This window comes from Chaetodon trifascialis, chromosome 12 (assembly GCF_039877785.1).
Source record: "Chaetodon trifascialis isolate fChaTrf1 chromosome 12, fChaTrf1.hap1, whole genome shotgun sequence".
Lineage (NCBI taxonomy): Eukaryota > Metazoa > Chordata > Actinopteri > Chaetodontiformes > Chaetodontidae > Chaetodon > Chaetodon trifascialis.
The window spans coordinates 19,845,289-19,870,669 of NC_092067.1; the positions used below are offsets into that span (position 1 = coordinate 19,845,289).

General features: G+C 41.6%; 1 protein-coding gene across 1 annotated transcript in view; it reads left to right on the top strand.

The window, feature by feature from the left end:
- Nucleotides 1-25,381, top strand: part of thsd7ba (thrombospondin, type I, domain containing 7Ba) — a 174,496-nt gene that overhangs the window by 65,818 nt on the left and 83,297 nt on the right. Inside the window, exons 4-7 of the mRNA XM_070976398.1 lie at nucleotides 7,810-8,671; nucleotides 10,413-10,661; nucleotides 11,558-11,727; nucleotides 17,891-18,046. Coding sequence (XP_070832499.1) covers nucleotides 7,810-8,671; nucleotides 10,413-10,661; nucleotides 11,558-11,727; nucleotides 17,891-18,046 — 1,437 coding nt within the window. The remainder of the gene's footprint in view (nucleotides 1-7,809; nucleotides 8,672-10,412; nucleotides 10,662-11,557; nucleotides 11,728-17,890; nucleotides 18,047-25,381) is intronic.

Below are 25,381 nucleotides of genomic sequence, written 5' to 3' on the forward strand. Positions count from 1 at the left end.
TTATTTAGGTTCTGCTACTCATAACACAACTTCAGTGAATCAGCCATCAGTATCATGCTGTTTGAATGAGAAGTACTATGCTGTGGTTGATTTCTGGATGCCGTGATATAACACTATCAGTGTGTTTGTGCAGTGACGGTCAGCGTGACACAGGAACCGTGGATCATTGGCATATTCAAGCAGCCGCTCACAGTACTGTGTTGTTTGTTTTGCTCTGGCTGAAGAGGGAAATATACCCCCCGAAACAGAAAGTGATTATATCAGAAAGGGCATTGCTTCTTTATGACCTCTGTTATTTCTCGTGGATCCACCTCACTGTGTGTTGTTTGCCTGCTTTGCAATTTAAATGCTGTCCTCGCCTCACAGCGAAGAAATTGTGCTAATACTGACTGAAGATTGATTATTCACTTAGAAGTCTTCACGCTGTTATTAAAATGATTGTCTTAATGATCTACTGCAGTATTGATTTGAATTAATCACAGCAGAGCTTGCATGGGTTTTACAGTACACACCTGGTGAAATCAGGCTTGAGCGTCAGTCTGTGGATTCATTCGTCTGTCTGTTTATCATGCATTATACTCTAATCAGATTGTCATTAATGGAAGGAAGCGGGTCTCACTGCAGCCCTTTGGCATTTCAAAATGACACCGTTTGGCTGAAGAGAGGCTTCCATTACAGTGCTTATTTGGTTAGTTACTGATTGGCCCAAATGGGGATTACATCACTCAATGGGCACAACATGTGTTAGTGGTGTTTTGTTTATACTGCTGGCCATTCAGTTAGTGATTAGGCATTCAAGTAGGTCTGGCACTGGTGCTGTAGGGCTGAATACTAAATTATAGCAAAAGCCTATTGGGACCATGTGTATAGCATTGTTGCCCCGGGGTACGTAATTCATTAGTGTGGGATATTGAAGCTGCATTTGATGCTTAGCCTTGGGATAATGCAAGCTGCAATATGTATCTCATTGTCAAGCCAAAAGACAAATACTATAATGCATTCACTTATTGAGCGGTTATGGAAATGGATGATTTATATTCAAGCAGGAAGGTCAAACTTCTCTCAGTAGCTGATCATTCTTTTAATTATCACCCATTATTTTTAGCTGCTGGTGGTAAGTGTTTTTTGACACGTAATTTGCTTGTGAATTGTCCTCTAGCCATCGTTTGTAACTCCTTTTGCTCACATTTTCCAAATTTATATACAACCTGCAACATAAACACTTGGTTGAAATAAGCTGATTCAGGCCTTCTGGAGATGGATTGACTGCCTGGTGATAATCTGATGAATTTTTGCATATATGAATGTTGTAATTGAGGATGCACCTCACTGCTCATAAATTACAAATGATGGAAGTGTGGCATGGGGGACGACTCTGTGCATAATGAGGCTCAGTGGCATAGGTATCATTTAATTAAAAAGTGTTGTGACAAAAGACACATGTATCCAAACAGTCAGACTTAACTCTGGCTGAGTAGCTGAAGACGGATGGTGGCTAAACTCAGCAGATGTTAGTGAGGAAAATGCACAAAAAGCTGCGGCGTAGACAGAAAAATGTATCACCGAATGAATCTCACATCTATAAACATGTAATTAAAAGCGTGGTGTTGCTGTTCTGTTCAAGTTTTCATACAGAGGTATCTCTGGGTGTCTGAAGTCCAGCTGTTTGAGTGTATACTTAAAGGTACGTCAGTAAACATTAACAGCCCCAACATGGTTGCATGATACTGGAAAGTTCAGTACCAAGAAATCGTATACATCCTATAAAGACTTTACTGACCTGACTCAGTGATGCTTTTACCAAATGTAATCAAAGGGACCAGAGAGGCAAAAGATTTAACAGTAATGAGCGCAGTTTTCTCTAGACGGAGCGCCACTCGCTGCAGTTTAAACGACAGTTTACTGCCGTGCTGTTTGCTTCTTCTTTGTCTCTGGCTGTCTGGTTTCAGGGCATAGTGGAGATTTCTTTTGTTGTGTTACTTGTTATTGTCGTGCAGCTTTGCTATCATTTGTTCAACTTAAGGCCTGAACTGAACACTGCTGAAAAAGAGAATACGTATTCAGTCACGCTACACTGGCTAAATTTAATTTCTGTCTTTTCTTGTAATGTAGTGAAGTCTCTTGAGCCTCTTATCAAGTTTTTTTTTTCTTTTACCAGAACACAAATGGAATAGTAAATATAGCAGGGGCCCCCGGGGGTACCAGAGCCCCCCGGAGGTGCAAGCAAGGCGACTAAGTGCGACAGGAATGAAGGAGCTGTGGGTGACTGGTTCCTCCTCAGGGGCTGACAGATGCTGATGCTGACAGATCGAGAGAGTGATTATTCAGAGCTTTGGAGATGAACTAGTGCTTGTGTTAGCTGGCTCCCCTGGCAGCGGAATCACTCCCAATCACACCTCCATAAATCACACACACATATCCTGGCACAGTGCGAAAAAAGCACCATTGAGCAAAGGTGGTCATGCTGATGAAAGAGTAGTTATCAGGAAAGTGTGCCATCACTGACCACAGGAGCAGCGCGCTCAGCTGTGTTGACACTGAAGGTCTTTAAGCTCAGCTGTGAATTGCTGCTCATATCTTATTTTTGTGGAGGGCTTTTCATGTCTATTTTAGGGTGTAACCCATATAAGATTTTTTTGGTCTTGTCAGCTCTGGCTGAATTGAGAGCATCTCTTTAAGCCCATTAGGGAGCAGGAATGTTGGAAGTGGGGTTATGGCTACATTAAAAAAAAAAAGAAAAAAAAAAAAGACTGATATCTTCTGTCTGATGTGTCTGATCAAAATGTTTCCGTATACGTAGGTGTTCTCACAGCTGTGAGTGAGCTTGCATGGGCTCTTCTCCCCTCTGACAGGAATAATATGTCTCCCCTCTTCAAAGTGCTTCAAGCATTTTTGAGGTTGTAAACAAATAGCCTGGCAGGGCATCATGTCATGTTAAGCCAGAGCTCAATTCAAAGTGAAGCAAAATCCTGTTTGTTCAGTCTAATACAACATGCTTCAGCCTAATAATGCATACACAAAATATCAATGAAAACATGCAGGATGGTCAGTGGCATATGCTGTAGTGAGAATCTAAACAGATGTGGTATTTAGAGTGCACATTTATTGGTGTAGGGTCAGTTTTTGCTATGCTTGAACTTGAACAAAGACAATGAAACCATTTCATACCCAAGCGGCTCCATTTTGGCCATGTGCCTACGTTTCCAGTTTTAGCTGTTTTTGTTTGGCCTCATGATTTATGCAGCTCGTTTTCAATTTGAACATTATTAAATAGCCAGCCTTCATTTACAAATGGCCTGTTGTTTATGAATGCTAATCTAACCAAATATTTTTCCATTCAAATGCCTTTGCTCTGACCTCTTAATAGAGCTCTCTCCCCATAAACCTCATCAGTTAGCAGTCTGCTGCATTCAGTACTGCTGCCATAGACAGCGCTACACCTTTGAGGAAGTCTAACAACCATGCAACAGCGCAGTATCAGTCATCAGTAACTGTGGCTCCTTCCCCAAGGGACGTCCAGCCCAGCTTTCTCTGCGTTACTGTCTGTTGTTGTCCTCCATGTAAATGCTGTCAGAAAGCAAAAATTACCCAACACATCCTCATACCTGAACAACTGAATTGCCAATGGCTGATTGCCAATGACTCCCAAAACAGAGTGCCATCGATAGGTGGTCAGTGTTGTCTGTGGTTAAGGTTGAACTCGCTTAACATTGTGAAAGGGTCACGGGTTGCTTAGGTTTAGGCAAAACTAGTTCGGTCCAGGAAAAGATCATGGTTTGGTTAAAAACATTACTGTTATGTACGTTACATCCTGTAAGTTAAAAATAGTCAACACTGACTGTCTGTTTCATGTGGATTGTCCTGGATGCATGTGTTTGGCTCATCCACCCACCTCCATACAGTATGAAGACTTTCTTGCTTTTTATACTACGTCACCAGACTTCCTCCTTCGCTCCCATCACAATCACTACACCCACTAGAGGTCGCAGCCCACTGTGAATGTGGACTGTTATAGCCTAATTGCACAGCCGACCTATATGGCCGTTTTTCTGGTAAAGATCAGCTCAAATTACAGAATCCTGCAAAATGATAAATAAAATATTTGCACGCAGTCATGCAGCACAGAAAAACTACATGTTGTAGGTCATATTTTGTTCCACATCTGTGCCATTTGGATTGGAATTGAAAAACGAGGCTCTTTGCTCTTTAGGCCAAACGTGTTGTGAGGGAAAAGGTCTGATCTTCTAAACATTTAGCTGCAGTGTGAATGAAGACAAAAGGATGATAATAATTTTTGTGACAGTATTTATCAGTCTGCGCCACATGCGACATGTGCTTCTGCTTGAATAGCCTCAGTGTGTTTCACACAGTGTCAAACAAAGATGGTCATGGTCTCATTACTGCACCTCTTGATGTTTATTTGCATGTAGTTCCTGAAATTAAACCAATGGATGACTCATTTATTTCCATTTAAGTGTAAAAAAAATATGTACTCTTTTTGAATTAAAGTAATGAAATGAATGTTTGTGATTTCTTAACCCTTGAGGTTTGTCATTGATATGTTCCTCTGACAAAAAGATCATATGAGCATAATGACTATAAGTCCCCATTAACATTGTAAAGCCAGGAAGAATAAACTCAATGATGTGCTTCGTTGAACTATGAAACAATTCAGCAGTTTGAAATATTGCTCCCTTAAGCAGAAAGCAACAGCTCCAAAGCAGCGCTGTCGATTATTGGCCAGGGAACTAAGTGTTAACAACAGATTTCTGTGGCACGAAAAGACATAAAACAGTTTCAGCGAGTTGTCATTCGAAAGCAATTTAGGAAGCAGTAGGATCTCATTATTACATCAATTTAATTCCAATTAGAAGAAATGAATCAAATTATCCTTTTCATAGCATGTGGCAAAATAACTGGATGAGAAGTGAACGTGGCCGACGTGGATAATCACATTGCATCAGCAAATTGATTTCTTTTTTTTTTTTTTTTTTTTGCCTTTCCTGATTTATGTCTTTTGAATATGAGGACAAAAGGTCAAAAACTAAATTAACGGGGCACGGGTCCATTTTTTCGATTGGCTTTTTATGAATCACAAATTAATTTAGCATTTTGTCAAATTGCAATTTAATTATCCTTTTTAATGGCCTTAATCCACACACTCTGCAGACACAATGTGGATCACTGTATCGTGGTAGATTCTGATATGGATTTGAGAACATATTGAAATTAAGAAACTAGACCTAGATTGAAATCTTCAATAAAAGGCACGTTCAATGAGAGTGATCCACCTCGTAAAAGAAGCAACGAAAAAACAGCGCAGTAGGTGGTTGTGAATGAGAAGTAGAAATGTGAAATGATAATTTATTGTGGACATAAGAAATAGACTTTGGCGCTCAGACCCCAGCAGGAAGTACATCACCATGGGAAGCGGTCCTCCAGATTAGGAACTTCCAATATGACGGAAATTCCCCTGGAGCCTAAACACTGCTGGTGGTGCAGAGAAAGGAGCTGGACATTGAAGCAACTTCATGAGAGAGACACTTCTGATTGGACAACTTGATTGGAGCTCGCCTGTCATCCACAGTTGAGGTGGTGAAAGGGTTGAGGAGGGTCATAAGAATCATCATGGTGTTGACATGCAGCTGAATGGCAGCGGAGAGAGAGAACATTGAAGCTTGACACCTTACAGATGATTGGGTAAAGGTGAGCGTGTCAGGTTGTGATTAGATGAATGAGCTTGTGGAGCTTAGAGGTAGCAGGAAATGGTGCAGGGTGACTTAGAGGGCATCTGCAGGGAGACTCCTGCCTGAACTTTGGCCAAGGTTCGTTGAATAGGCTACAGACATCAGCCTCTCGTTAGCCAAACTGTGTGAGGCTGCTCACGATGACAGCTATTTTCATGAGGCTAAACATCAGTTTGTGTTAGATCTTTTCCAGCAGAAGGAACAGTGAGCAAGGAACAGCCTGAAAGCTATTCACAGCAACATTTAGTACGCACCAAACTCCACACAGCCAGCCCGTTGATTTGAACCTCACTGCCGTGAGGCAATAGCACTGACACCTTCATCTATCCATCACTTTAATTCTAATTCAACGTTTTTGCCCCATATGAATAAATAAAACCGCTTTCTCTTCTTTTCAAATAGAGTACATCAGCTGAAATACCTAAAGTTATATCCAAAATCGAGCTTTCACTGAGTATCACATCATCTGTAGACTTGAAGGTGGCTGTGAAAAGTCTGGAGTTCCTCACAGAAATAGGAGCTGTGGTCAGCTTGAATTCATGTAAGCATTACATTTTAAGCTGCAATTTGATGCCTGTGCAAGTTTTTACAATGGGAGAGAGGTATCAGCAATTTTGTTCCCTCTCTGACCACCTCTGAGTACTTCCACTTTCCACTGTTTGTCAGAGGTGGAAAATGACTGTGCTTTTGACACACGCACACGGCTGTTGTGAGGAGTGACAGCCAAATGTGGTTTTGTTTGACGCAGCGGGGATCAGCCACATCATCACTCAGATATGATGCCTGAAAATGAAGTTGCCTCTGTCTGTCACTGCTTAACTGCATTTACCGTAGTGAGAGTTTTCATGGGGAGTGAAAACAGGATTTTGGCCCTTTGGGAGTGAAGCTTACCTTGGTTGCTTTGTTAATTTTAGTTGTTTAACTCGTAGCGTGGCTCTAAACCTCGAATATCAATATAACTGATCATTATGTTGTCATACTTTGTGTCTGCAATATTTATTGTTGTTTAGAGTTTGTTTTATAAAAATGTAACCAGCGGAGAGAGCTACAGTTCAGAGTACCTGACAGTTTGGTGGAATGTATTTTTGAAGCAGCTATAGTGACAAAAGGATTAGCCAATCGACTGTGAATTCAACACTTACCCTGTTTTTGAACTCTGCAAACAGACCTGTCAGGCACTGACTGAGTCAATTGTAAGAACCTGTGAAATATGAACCATAATTAAACATGTTTGCCAGTTACCCCTTTTGAACTGTGATGTTAACAGTTCCTAAAGCTATAGCATACAAGGATAAAGTTGTGTTTCTCTCCGGCTTTGGATTCTTGCTCTGTATACTGAGAATCACTCGATAAAAGGCAGCATCGCATTATATTAATTTCTTCTCTTTTGCAGAGAGAAATTCTTTTACCGCTGGAATTCCTTTAAAGGCCCTGATTGTATTCTCGTGTTATTCCAGCAGCAATGGTAATGCACATCAAAATAACTCCGATCTCCAGTGTGCTGCAAGCAAAGAGTCAGACCACAGCAAAATACCAAGCACGTCCTTGGTTGGTTAGGGTTATTTTTAATAAAAATCAATACTGCTTGTTAATGAGATGCTTTCACTGTTGAAGAGATACTTTTATTGAGTTAAAATTAACTGATCATTAAGATAAAATTCTATTAAAAACAAGATATGCTCTTAAGTCAGGCTTAAATTTTGCAGTTCAGCAAGGTGATAGCAGATCTTATCATAAGTCCTGACCAAACAAGTGTGGTTCCACAGCTGGCTGTCTTAACCGAAGATTTTGATCAAGAACCCTTGTGAATCTAGTAATTTGTGACTGAGAAACAAAGTTTTTTTATATATATATATTGATGTCCGCTAGTGGTTTGATTACTTTGTGTTCCTTTCTTCCTTTCTTCCTCAGTTCATGAATAAAGCAATCATGGAGGTTAAGTGAATGGCCTTGAATTGTGCTGGATTGCAAGCTGCCGGATAGCTGCAATTTAAATCATTTTTTTCTAAAGCTCCAGGTTTTAATGAAAATGCCCTGTTTGTGTGTCTTTTCTCTGTTGCAGGCCAGTGGGGTCACTGTATTGGGGAGGAGTGCGGCTCTGGCGGGGTTCAGACAAGGACAATATGGTGCGTCCACATGGAGGGCTGGACTACCCACCACACCCACTGCCAGCACATGGACAAGCCAGAAAGCCAGCGGCACTGCTTTAAGGTGTGCGACTGGCACCAGGACCTCTTTGAGTGGGAGGTGTCGGACTGGGGGGGCTGCGTTATTGCCCCTTTCTTTACCAACGAGTTCTCGCTGAGGACGACCGAGTGCATTACAGCACAGCATGGCATCCAGAGGCGCAAAGTCCACTGTGTACGCACGTCAAACCGGACCACAGTCACCTCACGGATATGTGAGTTCTTTTCACAGAAACCACCTGTGGAGCAGGCATGTCTCATCCCCTGCCCCCAGGACTGCGTAGTTTCAGACTTCACCTCCTGGTCTAGTTGCAGCAAAACCTGTGGAGCTGGCCTGCAGCATCGGACTCGAGATGTCCTGACCACACCAATGTATGGAGGTGCAAACTGCCCCAACCTGACAGAGATCAGGACTTGCTCTAACCCTGTTGACTGCCCTGCTGGGGAGGGCGAGTACCAATACAGCCTTAAAGTAGGGGCCTGGAGTGAGTGCAGACTACCCCATCACAAGGAAGCCCTGTTAAGTGGTAGGACCACAGTGGACTTCAGCACCAGCTCCAATGAGAACAACACGGTCACATTGCACACACAGGCTTCTCAACACCACTCCCATCACCACCACCACCACCACCACCATCCTCATATGCACAACTACCCCATGTCATGGCAGCTGGAGGTGGGATACCAGACAAGACAAGTCCGCTGCACACGGAGCGACGGCAAGAATGCAATGCTGAGGTAAGCCAATCACGGGTGCTGCAAGGTGCTGCACCTTTCATACAGCAAGCACAAAGAAGGTGAACCTGAGGTGAATACATTAATACACAGTGAAAAATGAGGCATTTCTCAAGATAAGTCCAAGATTATAATGGAAGCGGGGTGGCTGTGTGAAAGCAGCTGGTTTGTAGTTGTCTACGGGAATAGACCTGTACAGATAACTGGATTTGTCTTACATTAATCTCTTCTTCCACCGCTGTAGCATATGAGGTGAGTTGTAGAAAGTGCTCTGTGGCTGAACGTGGGCGTCAGGTGAAATAGTCCTAATGGAGTTGATTGTTTTCATGGTTCCTCCGCACTCCACACTGTTTCGTAACAAGACAGGGACGTGATCAATGGTCATCCCCCTCACGATCCCAGTGGGTCGTTTGCTTCATGCGGAGGTGTATTCACTGAAACAAAATGGTTTTCATCGATGGCGGTTATTTATTCAATTATAACTCGATTATGTGTGAGCTGGTGTTTCTCCAGCATATTAGCATGGCGGTGAGGCACTATTGTGGTAAATGTCAAGTGCCGCTCCCCTCCTGTCCCTGCTGTTTGAGCTAACTCTGGTATTTGGATTTGATAAGAATGGATTTTTCTGCACGTGCGCACACACAAACCAAGCAATTACCCTCTCTCTCTCTCTCTCTCTCTCTGTCTCTCTCTCTCTCTCTCTCTCTCTCTCTCTCTCTCTCTCACACACACACACACATGCAGAAATAATCAACATTCATCTTGTGCTTTCTTCTAGAGAAGAGAAAATCATTGCATGTGTATTATATTGACTAAATGCCACGCTACCATCTACTTGGTGTAAAGTGACACTGTTAGCTACCTGATTCAATCAACTGTTGACTGCCATTCATGAAATCTACAGTATCCACTTCCAGCCATCTTGTTGGAATGTGTATTTTTATTGTCTGACATTCATTTTAAATTAATTGTCATGAGCAGTACATTGCAATCGCGCGCAGCTAAATTAAAGCTAAGCAGTGTCAGCTTTATGGGCACCGTATTGAATTAAGTATCATGCCAGCTTTGATGTGTTCAGTTTTGTTTGTCCCATGCCGTTTGGATGAAGGGGCTTAAAATTGGGTATCTTGTTATGTGTTTGATACTCGCATGTTATTATCCCCTACGAGGCACACAGGGTTCACTCCCTCTCTGGCTTGACTGTGAAGGGACCATTTACAGTACAGTGCCTGATTAGCATGGTATTTACCAAGCAGTTTTTGAATATGGATTTCCCACCTGAGTTCTGCCTCATTCTGCTTTTCTAATTACAGTCTAATTACAAAGTAAAATTCTAAAATGAGCATTGTACTCACATCTTAATAACCTAACTAATTAAATTGTCCAAATTAAACAATGGGAGCTGTAATTACATGTCTAATGCATGTGTTCCATATTTTTAAGTGAACAGTTGGCTCTTTGTCGCATTTCTGTAAAGGCTGGAATTCATGTCTGAGATCTATTCTAGCATGATGTAAAATACTGTGGCTTTGAATATTGTCACATAGAAGTGGAAACTGTATTTCTTACGGTTAATTTTACTTCATAAAATCTGTCCACCTGTCCATTTAAATCCAAACCGCACCTAACTTCTGTCACTCTTCTGTTAATCTCTGCTCCCAAACTGTGATCGCATGTAAAGTTGCTTTAATGTGTCACAATTGTAGTTTTTCATGAATTTCTCTTTTTTTTCCTCAATGTGCAGTCTCTGTACCAAGGACAACTCCCCTTTGACCTTCCAGGCATGTGTGATGCCTAAAGACTGTCAGACATCTGATTGGTCATCATGGAGTCCCTGCTCTAAGACCTGCCGGTCCACCGACCTGTCTCCCGGTTACCGCCTCCGATCACGGATCATGACCCAGATCCCAGTGCAAGGGGGCAAAAGATGTCCTGCCCTTGAGGAAAAAGAAGCTTGCAACATCATAGGAGATTTACTTCCGAACTGCCCCAGGTATTTGTGAAACAAACACACTGTGCACTTGCAATCTCCTGATGCAGACGTTTATGCATAAAATGTCAAAGTCTGAAATCAAATAATGATTTTTAAATTTGTTTCCTGGAGCATTTCCTCCTGAACAATTATGAGGAAGCCAAGAGGACGCAAATATTCATAATTTCACTATTGAATTGCTTTGTGCATATATTTTGGCATTACCTCAATTATCCTGTGACACTTATGATAACCTCATTTACTTTTGGGAGTTTCTGGCCCAGTGGACATGACATGGATGACAAACAGTGTTTGACAGAACCTCATTGTTTCAGGAGCATTTGAGTTAAGATTTTGTAGCCTAATATTACATGCAGTCAACAATTAATCAATAGAGAATAATTTTCCCTGCTGGTAGATTTTATTTTATTCACTAAATCTACATGGAGTGCCTGAGAGCAAAGGATTTTCTTGATTAGGGAAAACTCATTACGGAATTTAAGCATTTGATAGATTACCACAGGCTGTTGTTCTGGTAAACCCCTCCAATAATATTGCTTTATGCACCACTGCATTTTTCATAGTTGAAACCAAACATTTGTTTAGAAGTTCTGAAATCAGAATAATCATGCCTCGCTCCTCCTGACAGAGAGGCCCTTGCCGGAGACTGCTCTTGCTAATCTGTCTTTTGCTTTGTGTGGCTTTTCAGAAACAAGTGCCACTGATGTGTGTATATACTGATACTTTGCCTTTTTTAATCCATTCAGTTGAGCTTTCTTTCTGAAAATACACAAACATGATACTCCTCTATACGTCCTAAGCTGTGTCAAACAGCCACTCCAGCAATGACTCGCTTTAACTACTGTTTGATTGTTTGCCTTGTAAATGTGTTTTGGTGTCTGTGTATGCTCTGTTAGGTACATGTGGAGGACCACTGACTGGGGAGAATGTCGCATCCTCCCTTTACTGAGCCAGCAGGATCGGCGGCTAGCTAACATCAGTATTCTGTGTGGAGGGGGGATCCAGACCAGGAAGACCTACTGTGTTCAAGTCCCTGATGACTCAGCACCTCGTCACAGAAAAGAGGGTAAGAAAAGCTGCCTTCATCGCAGCTGACCCAGAGCTCGCTGGAAGCACATGGTGACTCAAGAGATACACCATAAATAAATTCCAAGTAAACTCTGCGGTGTGTTTTGATATAAGCTGTGCGCATAAATTTTTTAAAGCGAAAGCAGCAGAGCATTACGTTGCTGAAGCAAGTAGACAATAGTGATTATCATTTTATTTAGGCTGTGTTTTCCTGAGCTACAATAAACTGTAGCTGAAGTTTTGAACAACAGGGACCCTCCATGTGACATAGCTCAGTTTACTGCTAAAGGTTTAATGTTTTTTTCAGTTGAACTTGAAAACTTGTGAGCAACAAACATTTTGGTGCAGCATCAGTACAATGTTTTACCTCATATAAACTGTTTGCGCTTATTGCACATGTAGAAGGTCAGAAAACCACAGAGCAGCATAAAAAATGATTGATGGCTTTGATGAAGATACTCTCACACCCTATTGCAAAACAAGTAAAGCCGCACTTGGTTCAAAACTAAAAATCTGTGCATTTTATTATGCAGGAGTGCCACACCTCTTGGCATAGTCTGACGTTTTGGGAAACGCTGTTATTTGCTTTCCTGTCTCCTCTGTTTAATCTGTATGAAACCAACACATTCTGGTTGTATGGGGGGTACATTTCTTGTATTTCCTGGAGTCTTGACATCAACTGGAGTTTGCAAAGGAACCAGTGGAGACACCTGGTAATGACTGCATTGTGCCAAGCAATCTACAGCAAAGGTAGCGGCCTTGTGAGGCACTAATGTTGCCACCAGAAAATAACTGAGCAGGACACTGAAGACTGAATTAAATCAGGTGAGCACAGCAGCTTCGCCACCAGGTGAATAAGAAGCATTGTGAATGACTTTTTCCTGCTGAGTTTGAAAAGTGTGATATTACGAAGTGCACCACTGAGCATGAAAAATGGCACTCACTGTTCTGAGAGCCTTATTCTAATAATAAAAGTAAAATGAAAACTTGTGCAAGATGAGGGATCATTAGAATTTAATTTAGCAGTAATTTCTATTATATCAGAACTCTAAATCCTTTTTTCAGATAACAGGCAAATCTTTTTGCCACCCTTGTGAAAAAAACCTTCTTTCAGTGCACTGTAGAGGATATATGGTAATTATTAATATTATTAGGCATCATTACCATTGTTATCGTCTACCTGCCACCCACAGTGTTTTTATGCTCAAAGTCCAAACCAAGCACCTGCACATATGCGCAGCTGCCTGGTGGGCTTTGGTTATCACCAGCAACTGGTTTGGCACAAGATTTCATAAGATTCCTCGTTGAGACATACAGTACATGGTAGAAAAGTCCAGATACAGTAGCAGATATTTCCTAAAATCTGCCAGTGTAGTCACACATTAATTATGTTCAGAGACAGACATAATTATCAGTATAATGTCTTTAGTGTTTTCAGTCTGACCTCCTTCTCCCATTTGTGTTAGTGTGAGAAATCTGACTAAATCACTTTAATGTGGGGGAGGACACAGTAATTTGAACACCTAGGATTGCGGGGCAGTTTTCACATAAAATCAAAATTGTGTATTCGCTATCGTATTAAAAGGGATACATTTGTTTACTTTGAAAATCTCCTCCTGTGAAATATACTTATTTTATTATGCATTGTGTTAGCCTCATGAAAAAATGGGGCTCTGTAGGAAAACTAAGTGGATATTCCTCAAATTAAAATATATTTAAAAAAAAATATCATATTTTGTTATCAGTACCAAAAGTCATATGGTATAAATTCAGATTATACTCAGCCCTATATCCAAGTACATACAGTAAATTGCAGCCTGTGGCGTTCCTGTTTCAGTCTTTATGCTTAAATCCATAATAGCATGAATGAAAACCTGTCACTACATTGTTTCCATAATAACACAAGATTACAGCGTCAACTGTGCCAACGGCAGAAAAGCAGGATTTCTACATCGGTTTTGTTGTGATAATCCCCACCTGATAGAAAATGTAGATCTCATAGCATATCTGTCTTTGGATGCAAGATGATGAACTGAAGATTATTAATTTGTTGGCTGAATCGATTAAAACTTTGTATCTGTTGTAATGTCCCAGGGGGCCTCCCCTGAACCAAATCAACTTAGCTGGTTGTCATGCCTTCATTAAGTTTGTTTGCTGCTCTCAACTGTGATGTGAGGAAAGCATTTGCTGCTGTGTCTATGCAGATTAATTTTCTAAGACATCCAGTTGTAAACTGTTGCACAGGTTTATTAAAATCACTAGACGATTAAAACCAGAAAAAGCCAACAAGACGTTTTGGTGTTCATACAAAGACCATCGTTGACTGTAAAAAGTGACAGGAAGTAACTCTGACAAGACGTACATACAAAGAAGTCACATGATCACATGTAAAAGTCACGACTGCTGAAATGTCACTGAAAAGTGCTTGCCAGGGGAGATCGTGTTCCCTGCAGCTTATGATAGTGCCTCTCTTCCCCGACGTGAGGTGGAGCAAGCTGTTTCATCCATAAAGTGCCGAGGTGTAGTTTTTAGCACAGCGTTGTAACCTGGGGACAGATGGTGTCTCAGGGAAAGACTGAGGCATGACAATAACCTGAGTGACAGAACACAACTCAGTTCAGAACAGGTGCGCTCGTTGCTCGAACTGTAGAGTTTAAGGATGTACTGACAGAAACATGGCTGTGCTATGGGGTCGCCTGTATCCCCTATGGCTAACATTTATATGGAACAAGAGGAAAGTGTTTGACGTCCAAGCCACTGGTTCAGTATATGGGTGACAACAAAGCAAGAGCCAGGAGATAAAGTCCTTTACAGATCACAATAACTTAGGGGATAAACATGGGAACAAACTCCCATTTTTGGACTGTGCTATAAAGGTGGGGAGTGAGGGAAACCTTCAAGTGGAGGTTTACCGGAAGCCCAACCACACTGACCGATATCTCATGTTTACAGCATCCCACTGAGGCTTGACAGAAGGAATATAATCATGTGAAGCAAGCATTGCAATGTTGTGGTTATCCAGAGTGGACAGTCATCAGAACACACACAAAATACAAAAAGATATCTAGACAATCAAGGACAAGGGATTGCAGTGATCGCACCTATGAACATACTAAGACAGTGTTTGGTCCATCCAAAGAACTGGATTCCCAAATGTCTCATGAGCGACGTTGTACATGCAGTCAAGTGCAGTGTGGAGCTCATGGACCTTTACACAGAACAAAAGAAGCAGCTGCTCAATCAATGCATGTCTCAACACAGACGAGCAAACTGCCCCGACAGGACTCTGCAGCTTTCACACATTTACAACAAAAGAAACCTAGTTTTAATGTCAATGAAGTACATATGCTGGACAGAGATGACAGGTGGTTTGAAAGAGTGAAGCAGTCCTCACTCAACAGAGGAGGGGGCTCTGAGACATCACCTGTCCCCAGCTTACAAAGCTGTTAAGAAATCTATAAGATAAAACCCTATTGATCCCACACCGGGGAAATTCAGTCATTACAGCCAGCAAGTATTACAAAAAGCAAACACAGTGGCATAAAAAGGTCAACACAAAACAGTGTACAGGATACAGAAAGTACCTCGGCTACAAATATTCCTCGGCACTTCATGGATGAACCAGCTTGCTCCACCCCACAGGGTGGAGGAGAGGCACTGTCATAAGGTGCTGAGAATACCGTTACCTCTGGCAAGCACTCGTCAGTGACTTTTCAGTATTCATGTGACTTTTACATATCAGCTCGTGCTGATCATGCAACTTCTTTCTGTCTTTTTTCTTCTTTTTTATTCCAAACAAACTCCAACTCACTTCTTTGGTATTTGAAGTTTTATTTTGGAAAGAACAGTCATCAGAAATTAAGAATAAATGAGAAAACCTAAAAGTTGGTAAGCAACAGCATAGATACAGTACATATACTGTATGTACTCAGACCCTCTGTGATTTAGTATAATTTGCTGTGTAAACAACCCAGAACCACTGCAGGCTAATCAGGGTTCAGGTGAAGCCAAAGCAAATTACTTTTGGTCAATACATTAATATCAATCAAGATGATGAAGCATGCAAGTGCCAGAATCACTAAGGCAACCAGTCTTACTGTGTGTTTATGAACTCCAAACGACTGCTCTGAAAAGCAATATTCCTACAAAATTTCAATTAAACAAAATGAAAATTTTAGGTTTATAAAATCAATCACTTCAAAAAAAGCCAGGAGCACATACATATCAAATTGTATTTTTCTAATTAAGCAGAGTGAGTAGTTTTTAATGGCTTTCAACCATACGGTCCTCTTTTGCAAATCACACCCGTTCCTGCCTAATAAACATAACCATTTATTTAAAGGTGCTATATTTAAGATGTAGGGACAGCATATCACCAGAAAGTTGCTTGCACATGACTACAGTCCCTCCCGTAGATCTTGCTTTGATGGTGCTTTAGCAAACATATTATTATTACATTTAGCTGCTGTTATAAGCTATCACTAAACAGCCAACATTAACAGTTGTTTGCTTGCCATTGATGTCAGTGTTATTTCTCCTTTTGTTTCTGTTTCTATCATCTCTTTTCTTTGGCGCTGAATGTGGTTTCTTGCTGGGAGCAGGTGGTGGTGGTGGTGGTGGTGATAATGGTCGCTTGCCAAGAGCTTCAGCCACTGTAACATTTACTGTTGCTTTCATTGCTTCACCAGGGCAGTAATATTACCTTCAACATGACTGACAAGAGGTTAGGTTAGGTTACAGCCTCAAGTAGCGTCGGAGTAGAGTAGTGTCATGCACTCATATTGGACTGAGGGCAGACTGAGAGCTACAGGGACTCACTGTCGCCTCTTGAGATACAAAGTGGTACTATCAGTCAGGACTGACTTTGGCCAGCTGGTTAGCATGCTAGCTTCACTAGCTATATCTGCAACACAGCACAAAGCCTTTGACACAACATCAAAACTCTTATTTCTTCACTATCTGTGGATGATAGTAGTTGTTTATTTAACTACTTTAATAATTTGCCTCATCCATATTTGCTATAGTGCCAACTTGATGAGTCCCAGGTGGATTCTTTGAGTAGCTGAGGTGTTGACAGTTGCTGTGCGATACCCCTTCAAATCACCAGAGGTGTATTTGGACAGTAAATGTGAATATAGAATATCAATTGGGCCGGCTCTTTGAACCAATGTATGTGAGGGAGAATGATCAATACGTCAGCTATAATGTTTACCTTGACGTGACCTGCACAGCTTGAGCTAATGTATACAGATGTGGCTGTATGCTTTGAAATATGGAGAGTTACTTGATCTGGTAATGTGAAGGACAATTTGCTCTTGTTTAGTGTCTAATGCAGGAATGCAACTGACAAATCAAGAAACCACAATTTAGGGAACAAAGCAGAAAGATCTATATTACGCACATTATGAATGTGTTTAAGCGGGCATCTCATTTTTACAAAGGAGATCAAACACCATGTAAATTATTTTGGTAAGAAGACCAAATGCACAATGGATATTTAGTGAATTCCTCTTTGGGCTCTCATTTAAATGGAAATTTGCCACTCAATGGTGTGTGGAGGTGCATCAAAATGGAATATTAGATTGAATAAATCTCTGTGTTGTGGACAGGCAAAAAATACCCACTCATTCTGTGTGAGAGACTAATGTCTGAGTCCATTACAGGTGGCTGAACTTTCTGTGATCTACAAATGATACCAGCCATGCTCAGCAGTGAATTGGTTATAGCGTGTCTTGCCTTAATATCCCCCTGTTCAGCTCCTGTTTACTCCCTAAGCTGGCCGCTGCTTTCTATTTAATATTCTCCTGAGCCAGGCATGAGATGAGAAGAGCAATTTTCTTTCTGTTCTTTCTATTTTCTCCTTTATTTTTTATTCTACAATAAGCTTTGCTAAACCTACCGTGCTTCCCACCACAGTGCTCAACGTTTGATGCCGTAGCCTTCACCAATAGATACACCACTGTCTTCCCAATCAGAACTAAATTATATCCATACTTTTCATCTGATGACAGCGATGCTTCCTCATCTTTTTCACTGTCTTCATAACAGCGAGCATATTTCTGTTTGCATACCAATTCCAAACATGCTACTTGACAGCAGTCTGTGTCTAAGCTTGACTTAAACCCGGTATATCTTTGCTTGTGTTCCTTTTCTTTGTCCAGTGTCCAGGCCAGTGAATGCCAGGCTATGCGCAAGTGAAGAGCCCTCAGCCGTCCAACACTGCTCCATCCCTTGCCAGCACCGCTGTCTGCTCTCCCAGTGGTCACCATGGGGTGCCTGTCTACACGACAACTGCAAAGAGCCACAGGGGAAGAAAGGTACGCTGGAGTAAATTGGATATGAGAGTGAACAAGCTTTGGCTTTTAAAAGATTCACAGAACCACATGTAAATTTATCAACAGTGGAGAGTGCAGAGAAAAGTGAGACCCGGAGGGTTTGGATGATGATGAATGTTGAGGTTGTCTGATTGCAGAGTTCAAGAGATACAGTAAAAGTACAGCAGTACTGTAAATGGAATAGTTTGAGAGCTATATGTGTCTCCCAAAATGTCATCAAAAGAGCACGGTGTCTTCAAATAGTTTAAAAAAATGAAACCTCTTTCCATCAGTGATGGTTTGTCAAAATGACATTAACAGAAAATGTTTGTAGCTTGTAGAAAGAGGTTTGGACGCACAGTTCACATTTTAATGTGTGAAATGAGTCATGGTAACTCAACCGTCTTCTCTTGTCCTTCACAGACTAGTCTTCTGCCTAAAACATCACCCAGAGGACTGAAATTAGCAAAGCAACTGATGTTTATGTAAAGATGTAACGACCAACTGCTGCCAGCTCTAGTTCTCACCAGCTAGTTCATGTGCAAATTGGATATCAGATAGCTGCTGTAACGAGATGCGACCATCCTCCAAAAAATAGATCACAGTATTCTTATAAAAGCCAAAAAAAAGAAAAAGTCCCAAGATATATCATCCTTCCAACTGTCATGAAAAGCAGGATGCTGTTCTCTCAGCATCACGTCTGACAAATGGACAGACAGAGGGATGGGCACATACAGCCCATCCAAAAGATACTTCACATAGCTAGCTAACAAGCGGGTATGATTTAAAATTGAAGCTGATAATTGCACAGATGGACCAGTAGTGAAATGATAAGCACTCAGTCAAAAAACAATTAACTGCTGAGTTTTTATTGCAGATTGGCATGTCGTACATTTACAATCAGCTGTTCGCAGCAATCACTGCTTAAATGCTGAGTACATTAAATCTGGACAAGAGGCTTCATATTAACCTTGTTTGCACCTTGTATGTTTTCAATTCAGCATCGCACCTTGCTTTGAATGTCTAAACAATAGACTGCCGTGCTTTGGCAACACTGAAACTGAAACAGAGCGAGCTATTGAGGCTGATGGAGGCTAAGAGAGAGAATGACAGTGCAAGAGAGCGATGTTGTCAGAGCAGGAGGGAGAGGCAGTGCATGTTTGAATCGTAAATTGTTTGTTGATAAGCGGCTGGCTGAGGGGAAGCGTGCTCTGGAGGAAGACTACATGTATAAACCACAGCAGACGAAAGACAGAAAGAGAGCGCACCTGTAGTTCAGCTCTCAGTCCCCGGGAGGGTGAAAGGAGTATCGGCAGACAAGATGCTTCCTGTCTGTGTGTGTATGCTGCTGTGCAGTGTGTGCGCACGTGTGAATGCGGGTGGATGTGCTCGAGTATTCAGCGCGCTCGTGCTGCCTGAATGTTCTTGTCTTTTTTTCACAGGTGAACGCGTGTCATATCTCGCTGCTTTAGAGAGGTTATGCATTGTGTGTGTAGTGCAGTGTGTGTTTCAGCCAGTGTGTGGCTCTGGCGGAGCCGTTAGTGTGTTAGTGCCTCACTAAAAGGGCAGCATGACCTCGCCCCTGCCGTGAGTAAATGTGCATGAAAGCCCCCCGGGGAGCGACTGAAGTGTGGATTGTTCAGGTCAGTGCCCACACTCTCCAGCGCCGGATCTCTCTGGGATGGGCGAGTTCCTTTCACAGACAGTGTCATTAATATATTTCAAGGGGTGGAAAACACAGCACATGCTGTTTTGCACAGGGCTGTCTCTTGAGGCATACCGTCTTGTGATGGCATTCATAAAGATCCACAGCCCACAGCAGATAGAGCATGAAACAATAGAAAATCACTTGCAGTGAGCTCTGTTGCATTCAAAGGAATGAACAGTTATCGAGAAGGCATTGTTATCATCCAAGTCATACTCCTGTGGTCCTTGAACCGCAGAGAATTTCTTGCTCCTGTTGAATGTGCACTTAGCCTTTATGTTTCACAACATTAGAATAAACTGTGATCCGTCTCTAGCTGAAAGGCCTGCGGGATCTCAGTGTACAGGTAGAAGAACCAACCAGCCAAGATGCTTATGCTGCCCCAGCTTTGCTCTCTGGAAAATTACAAATTTAAATTGCCTTGCGGTAGCTTTATATGTGCTTTTCACATTTTTTTCATTTTATCTCAGCCTATCACATTTTGCAGCTATGCGGGGAAATGAATTGAGCATGGGAGGTTACTTGATAGAATTTTAGTAATACCTTTACTAGAAGTCACAACGCTGAAGGAAGGCGTATTTCTGAATAACAGTGAGCTGAAAATCACTGGATGGCCCTTGTTTCCCTGAAATAAACCTGCTATGACCAAGAAACCTTTCAATTATTAATATCCATGGGGGCATGCCAACGCCAAATTGTTTTTTTGTGGTTTGGATGTGAGTAGCAGTAAGAGCTCTGGGCAAAACTGCAATCGATCTGTATAGTCTCTTTGCTTTCGGAGAGCACACTCGGGCAGCACCGCGGATCAGACTCCTGAACTGGTGCCTCACGCAGGTGGATGGTCGGGGGATGTAATTTGCAGAGTGGGTATCCTGGGGTTACAGAGGTTCACCTGTGGAGGAAAAGAATGTGGGACCTTTCTACCAAGTGTCAGAGCTGTGGTAGAGTGAGAATGACTCCAGAAGAAAAGCTGCTGCTGCTCAAGTGTCACGGACATTTACTGGAAGAGGTACTGGAGCCTAGAAAAAGCATTTTGATCCTACCATTTCTCATCGACAAAAACATTTTTCTCTGTCATCAGGGATTTGGAAGAGCAGTAGTCGATAGAGACTGTAGATTAGTAGATGAGGTGTCCGCTCAGTAAGAACCTTTTCATAAAGAAATAAATATTTAATGAAAAATCCAGCTTTAAGAGAATCAATGTTATACAGAGGGGCATATGAATCAAAAAATGGAACAGTTAGGTAATCCATTAGGTGAAAGGCTTAATGTAAGATAAGATAAGATAAGATATACCTTTATTAGTCCCACAATGGAGAAATTTCAGGTATTACAGCAGCAAAGTGGATAGCAAAATAGAGTGAAAAATCAGTGAAAAGGACATTAAATATCAAACAAGCAATATAAACAATATAAACAAGGAATATAAAAATATGAACAATAGGTACTGATACTGCAGTTGGATGATAGTACTCCTGACTGGAGTATTGATATTGCACATAGGAGTAATAATACAACTGATTGAAAGATTGACGTACTGTATTGCACCTTAAGTTGAAATTCACTTGAGCTAAATATCTTCACAGTATAAGTGAACACAGTTGATGTGTGTTATAGTGCAGTCAGTTTGAAAGTCTTGTGAGTGTGTGGTCTACTGGGAGCACTGGTGCTTGTAAAGTCTCACTGCTGCAGGAAGGAAGGACCTGATAGCGTTCCTTCACACACTTTGGGTGAAGCAGTCTCTCGCTGAAGGAGCTCTCCAGCTCTCTCTCCTGCAGGGGGTGGGAGTCGTTCTCGATCATTTTTTGTAAAGTGCGGTTGTGTTGTGAGTCCAGTCCAGTTCATTGTTCAGGTGAACACCCAGGTACTTATGAGATGTCACCATCTCGATGTCCCTTCCCTGGATGTTCACCGGTGTCAGGGGGCAGAGTGTTCATCTGTGGAAATCCACCACCAGTTCTTTACTTTTCCCTGCGTTGATCTGGAGGCAGTTCCACTGGCACGAGTCCACAAAGTCCTGCGTCAGTTCTCTGTAACGATTGTTTCAAAATGTCAATAATGTTATTCGACATTTTGCTAATTGCATATTTAAATCATATTTAGAGCTGTTAACTATTCGTGTCATGTCATATCCTCTTTCAGATCTCACTGCCATTATCTTTTTTTATTAAAAACAGGACGTATCATCCGACAACACAGTATGTCGACAGACATAGATGATCCAATGTAAAGGTGGCTGAGTGACTTCATTACCTACAGTTAATACGTATTAACGTAAACAAGCTGAAACTACACTGGTAAAAGATAGTGTAAGATGCCTCTCCACACAGAATTCTTCTTCAGGTGATAATAGTCAATTTCTGTTCCTCTACGCTTATTAGTTCTTACTGTTACTTATTCTGGGCACTTCCTTTCAACAAGCAGTAATTAAGGGTTTTTGAGGGAAAACTCTGGATTTGAGTTAATGTCTTAGTACTTGCAGAATACGGTCATGCAGATTAAGGATTTAATAAAAGCTTTATAAAGACTGATGGAAAGCCAATATGCTCCTAATATTCATGCTTATAAACAGGCAGATATTGGTGCATGGCAGTATATATGAATAAGTATTTTAGACACAAAATATTGGAAGAGGGAATAGAACATTTATACAAATAGCAAATTATATGATGCATACAGGGTCACTTTACAGGAGGTCGGCTCAGGACAACAACACAAGACCAAAGACCAGCCATGCAACAGAATATCTTTGCACATTTTCACCTGCTGCCTCCCAAGCTTCCGACTTGTGTGTGTATTTCTCCCAACTATGAATGGCTCACAGCTGGTACACCATAGTGTGATACGAGTGAATCAGCCGATTAAATACTTAAAAAGGCCTGCTTTTTATCTGTTTACGGCAATCTAGTCAAGGAATTAAAAACAACTAAAAAGTCTCCAACGCTGATTTTTTTAGAACTCCAGGAGGCCTTTTTATTTCACTGATGTTTTTGTTGAGCCAACAACACTGAACAACCTTTCAGCTAATATTTCCTCACACATCGTTGCCTTCCTTTTCTTAACAACTGTCTTCTCATCGATATATTCCAGCATCAGTGAGCTTTCAATCAATCTTTTGCATTCCAGACATGCATAAAGTGTGTCTTACACGCCACAGCATCAGGTCTCACAGGTTAGAGGGACTCATCCGATGAACTGCAGCTCATTTACATCTTAAATCTTATCCTGCTAAATTGGGGGAAAAAAAGCAGTGATCTAAAATTTTTCACCCTTGACAATAATTTATGGTAGGCTCAGTAATCACACTATATGGCCAAAAGTCAGTGGACACCTTACTATCACATCTGCATGAGCTTGTTGGACATCCCAGTCTAAAACCAGCACATTAATATGGAGATGGACCCCCTTTGTGGCTATAACAGCTGCCACTCTTCTGGGTACCCTTTATGCAATATTTTGGAGTGGATTTGTGGGAATTTGTGCTCATTTAGCCAAAGGAGCATTTGTGAGATGAGGCAGTGATGCTGGACGAGAAGGCCTGGCTCACAATTGCCCTTCTGATTCCTCCCAAAGGTATTAGGTTTGAGGTCAGGACAGTTCAGGTCCTCCGAACCAAATTAATCTAACTAGGTCTTTATGGACCCCACTTTGTGCACAGGGGGACAGTCATGTTGGAACTGCAAAGGGCCCAAAAGCTGTTTCGACAAACTAGGAAGTGCACAATTGGCTAAAATGTCTTGGTATCCTGTAGTATTAAGGAGACTCCTCACTGGAAGTAAGGGGCCGAGCCCAGTCCCTGAAAAACCAACCACAGTCTTTACCACTGCGTATTCTGGTAGATTGTGTTCTCCTGGCAACCACCAAACCCAGATTCATTCATCAGACCGCCAAATAGTGAAACATGATTCATCACTACAAAGAACACATTTCCACTGCTCCAGAGTACAGTTGTTTTACACTACTCCAGCCAACGCTTGACATTGTTCATCATGATATGAGGCCTTTGAGCAGCTGCTTGACCATGGAAGCCCGTTTCACGAAGCTCCAGACGCACAGGTCGTGTGCTGATGTTGCCTCCACAGGCAGTTTGGAGCTCTGTGGTTGATGATACAACAGATGACAGGCAAATCTTACTTGCTGTGCGCTTCAGCACTTGAGTGGTCTATCACTTCGTGGATGAGCTGTTGTTGCTCCTAGGTGCTCCCACTTCACATTAATGGAACGGCCGACCAGGGTAGTTCCAGTAGTGCAGAAAATTCATGAACTGATTCGTGGCAAGGGTGGCATCCTATGACTGTGCCACATTTAAAGTCACTGAGCTCTTTATAACCCATTCTAAATGTTTGTTGATGGAGATTTCATGGCTCTGTGCTAGATTTATGCATCTGTTAGCAATGGCTGTGGCTGAAACGCCTGAGCTTAACGAGAGGTGTCCGCTAATGTTTGGACATATTTTCTCTTCTAGTGTATCTTCTCATGTGACATAGGAGACCATGGAGCTGTGATATCCCCAGTTTTGGTCTGCTTGGAGACGTTCATCACATGTCATTCCCATTTCTCCCTAAACCTTTTTCCCCACATTGCTTGAGGCTTTACAATAAAGCCTGGAAAAATAGCTGAGAGAGGAAGATAGATAATTATACCACCCTGTCACAGGGGAGACTAGATTTTATGTTTCCTTATTACTTCAAACTGCAGATCTTTACTGCTTATTCCTCTGACTCTAATCTTTGCGATCACTGCTTTTCCTCTTTCAGCACAAAACCAGCGCACTACTTTTCAATCAAAACAGTCTTACAGCAGCTCTTACAGCAGCTGCTTATCAACAAATAGTCACTGAATTGAATCTATAGGATTCATGTCCATGGACAGGAATTTTCCTCTTTTTTTGTGTCAGCACAATTTTCAATCAGAAGTATCTTTCATTACTGCACCACATCCACCATCATTGTCATTCCTCTCAAGTTAATTTAAGATTAAGTTAAGATTAAACAATATGTCCACATACCTAAACTACTGAATCCAATGTCTCCCAAAGAGACATATGACCATTGTACAGTTCCAGTGACAGCTATACCAGGTTGTACCCAATCTTCATTGTCACGTGATTAACATTGTGTAACGTTTGCAGTTTGCTCAGGCTTCGGAACCAAGATTACTTGGTTAGGTTTAGAAAAAAATCCTAGTTTGTCTTAAAATAAGAACGTACATACAGGATGTAACCTTAGAGATTTTGAGAATTAAAATCAAAAGTCAACGATGACTTCCGTTTTCACGTGGGACACGAACAGCGGCCTCCTGGGTGACCCATCTTTGTTTGACCCATCCATCCACCTTCAAATGTGGACTTTCATGCTTTTTATACTACATTACCTGACTTCCTCCTTTGCTCCCATTATAATAATTACTGCCACTGGAGGTTGCTTCCATAAAAATAAATGTAAATATGGGTTGTAATAACCTCACTTCATAGACAACCTAAATGGCCGTTTTTCTGGTGAGGACAGGCTGGATTTGCTGCTCATCCTTGAGTCTTGAATTTAGTGATATTAGATCTAAATGACATCATAAAATAGATTAGCTGTATATGGTATGTCCTATTCTTAGTTACTGCTGGAGGCTACTCTATATGT